A 2071-nucleotide genomic window follows, 5' to 3' on the forward strand; every position below is an offset into this window, starting at 1 on the left:
ACCGACTGCGCCACCCAGGCGCAGTCGGTTAAGCGTCTGACTTCAGCCAGGTCACGATCTCGCGGTCTGTGAGTTCGAGCCCCGCGTCAGGCTCTGGGCTGATGGCTCGGAGCCTGGAGCCTGTTTCCGATTCTGTGTCTCCCTCTCTCTCTGCCCCTCCCCCGTTCATGCTCTGTCTCTCTCTGTCCCAAAAATAAATAAAAAACGTTGAAAAAAAATTAAAAAAAAAAAAGAATCCTAGACCGGGGGAACTTGCACATCTCATAATAGTTACCCGGATTTACCTTTTACATCCCCAAACTCAGTTAAGGAAGATCCTCAAGTTCTGGCTTCCTGACAGGTGTTTAAAGATGATTCCATTTTGTCCAGCCAGAAGCAGTGTACCAGTCAGAGAGCACTTCTGACACAAGCAAGGATGTTTTGTAACACAGTTGACGTTGTAACTTCATCAGGTTTCTAGGACAAGTTAAAAAGGCAACCCAAAGTGAAATCTGTCTGTAGAGAAGAAAGGGGGTTTGTTAAACCTTTACTCACAGTACTGTATCAAAATCTTCTCATATTAGGCGTCCAGGCTCAAGTATTTCCAGTTAGTGATGAAAAAATTTAGAGTCTTGTCCTAGAGAAATTCATTTTTAGGTCATTCATAACTACATAGATGTCTTCCCTTAATTATAACATGGCTACAAAGTACGTATGAGATTGTTTCACCTTTGGGTATTTGGTTTTTTGAACCATCCTTCTCAAGATCACCAGTGGGAGGGGGAGGCAGATGATCACCAGCGGAACTATCTTGAAAAACATGTTCTGAGTTAGAAATGTCACCCATCCACAGTTCAAAAATAATGCAAGGTGATTAGAGGTTCAAGCCTTTTAAAATCTGGACGGGCTGATGTGCTTTCTGATGGAGACTTAGTTATTCCAGGTTGCTTACAACGCTCGCTATCATTTTTTTGCAGTGATTACACGCAGCTGAATCAAAGTAACTTTTAAAAATTGTTTTTCGTTTTTTCTCTTTCAGGTGAGTATCTGTGGCATTAATTACTAATCCAGCAAAGTTTATTTTTTCAAACAACTTATCATGAAAAACTTCAAACGTATATAAAGTTGAAAGAATTTTATAGTTAATGTAGTCTATCGCTAACGTTTTGTCACATGCCCATCTCTGTTCCCATCTGGGAAGCCACCTCCAGCATGGACCGTGGCGGCTGTTTACTAATGGGTCACAGCACCCGGTTTCTTACCTCTCCACGCTGCCCATCCGCTTTCTTGCTGTCAGAGCCATCTTCCTAAAACACAAATTTTATCATGTCACTTCTGTTGTTAAAATCTGTCCATACTCCCTACAGCTTCAGGAAAATGTCCCAAAGTCCTCATTGCATCTGACCCTTGTTCCCCTTTGCAGCTGATTGCTTCTTGAGCACCCGTCTCTCCCAGGACGCTCGCGGCCGCACACACTGCTGGCAATCCTCCGTCCCTAGAAGTCATCTGACACCTCTGAGCCTCTTTCTACTCCATGGCCCTTTCCTTCCTTTCCCCATATCCTCACCTTCACCGTCAACGAATCGACGTTTGCAGCTCGTGGGTACTTGACGACCCCGTCACACCCACGCCTCCCCCATCCCCCACCTGCTGACAAGCAGACGAGTCTCCCGAAGCCCTAAGCCCCTTCCTTGATATCATTCACGGCACCTCGTTTTCCGGCCGTTTTCGCTGCTCCAGGAGCGCAATCTCCCGCGGACCTCGGGCCCGGGCGCCCAGCGCGTCCGGGAAGCAACCGCAGCCGGCCTCCGGACCCGGGCTCCGACTGCTCCCCTGCTCTGGGTCAGCTCCAGCCAGCCTCTCCGAGCAAGCCCCGCCCCTGCCCGGCCCGAGCTTGACGGCGCGGCCAGCCCCGCCCACCGGCCCGCGGGCCGCCGGCCGGAAAGCGCCGCGCCAACTGCTGCAAAGTGTCGTACGACAGCACCGGGGACGGGACTACGGCCGGCAACCGCCCCCGCCGCCGCTGCAAACTCTGCGGCTGCAGGGGCCGAGCGCGGCGGCCGCCCGCCTGCTCGCCCTCCGCGCTCGCCCC

General features: G+C 50.8%; 1 protein-coding gene across 1 annotated transcript in view; it reads right to left on the bottom strand.

Moving 5' to 3' along the window:
- Positions 1 to 237: 237 nt before the first annotated feature.
- LOC121022938 (translation initiation factor IF-2-like) overlaps positions 238 to 2071 on the bottom strand; it is a 26844-nt gene continuing 25010 nt past the window's right edge. The window contains exons 2-4 of the mRNA XM_040464526.1: positions 1690 to 2063; positions 1242 to 1286; positions 238 to 616 (exon numbers count right to left, since the gene is read on the bottom strand). Of these exons, the coding sequence (XP_040320460.1) occupies positions 604 to 616; positions 1242 to 1286; positions 1690 to 2063 (432 nt within the window). The 3' untranslated portion in view covers positions 238 to 603. The remainder of the gene's footprint in view (positions 617 to 1241; positions 1287 to 1689; positions 2064 to 2071) is intronic.

The sequence above is a fragment of the Herpailurus yagouaroundi genome, unplaced genomic scaffold (assembly GCF_014898765.1).
Source record: "Herpailurus yagouaroundi ecotype Mexico unplaced genomic scaffold, PumYag 483, whole genome shotgun sequence".
In the NCBI taxonomy this organism is placed as follows: Eukaryota; Metazoa; Chordata; class Mammalia; order Carnivora; family Felidae; genus Herpailurus; species Herpailurus yagouaroundi.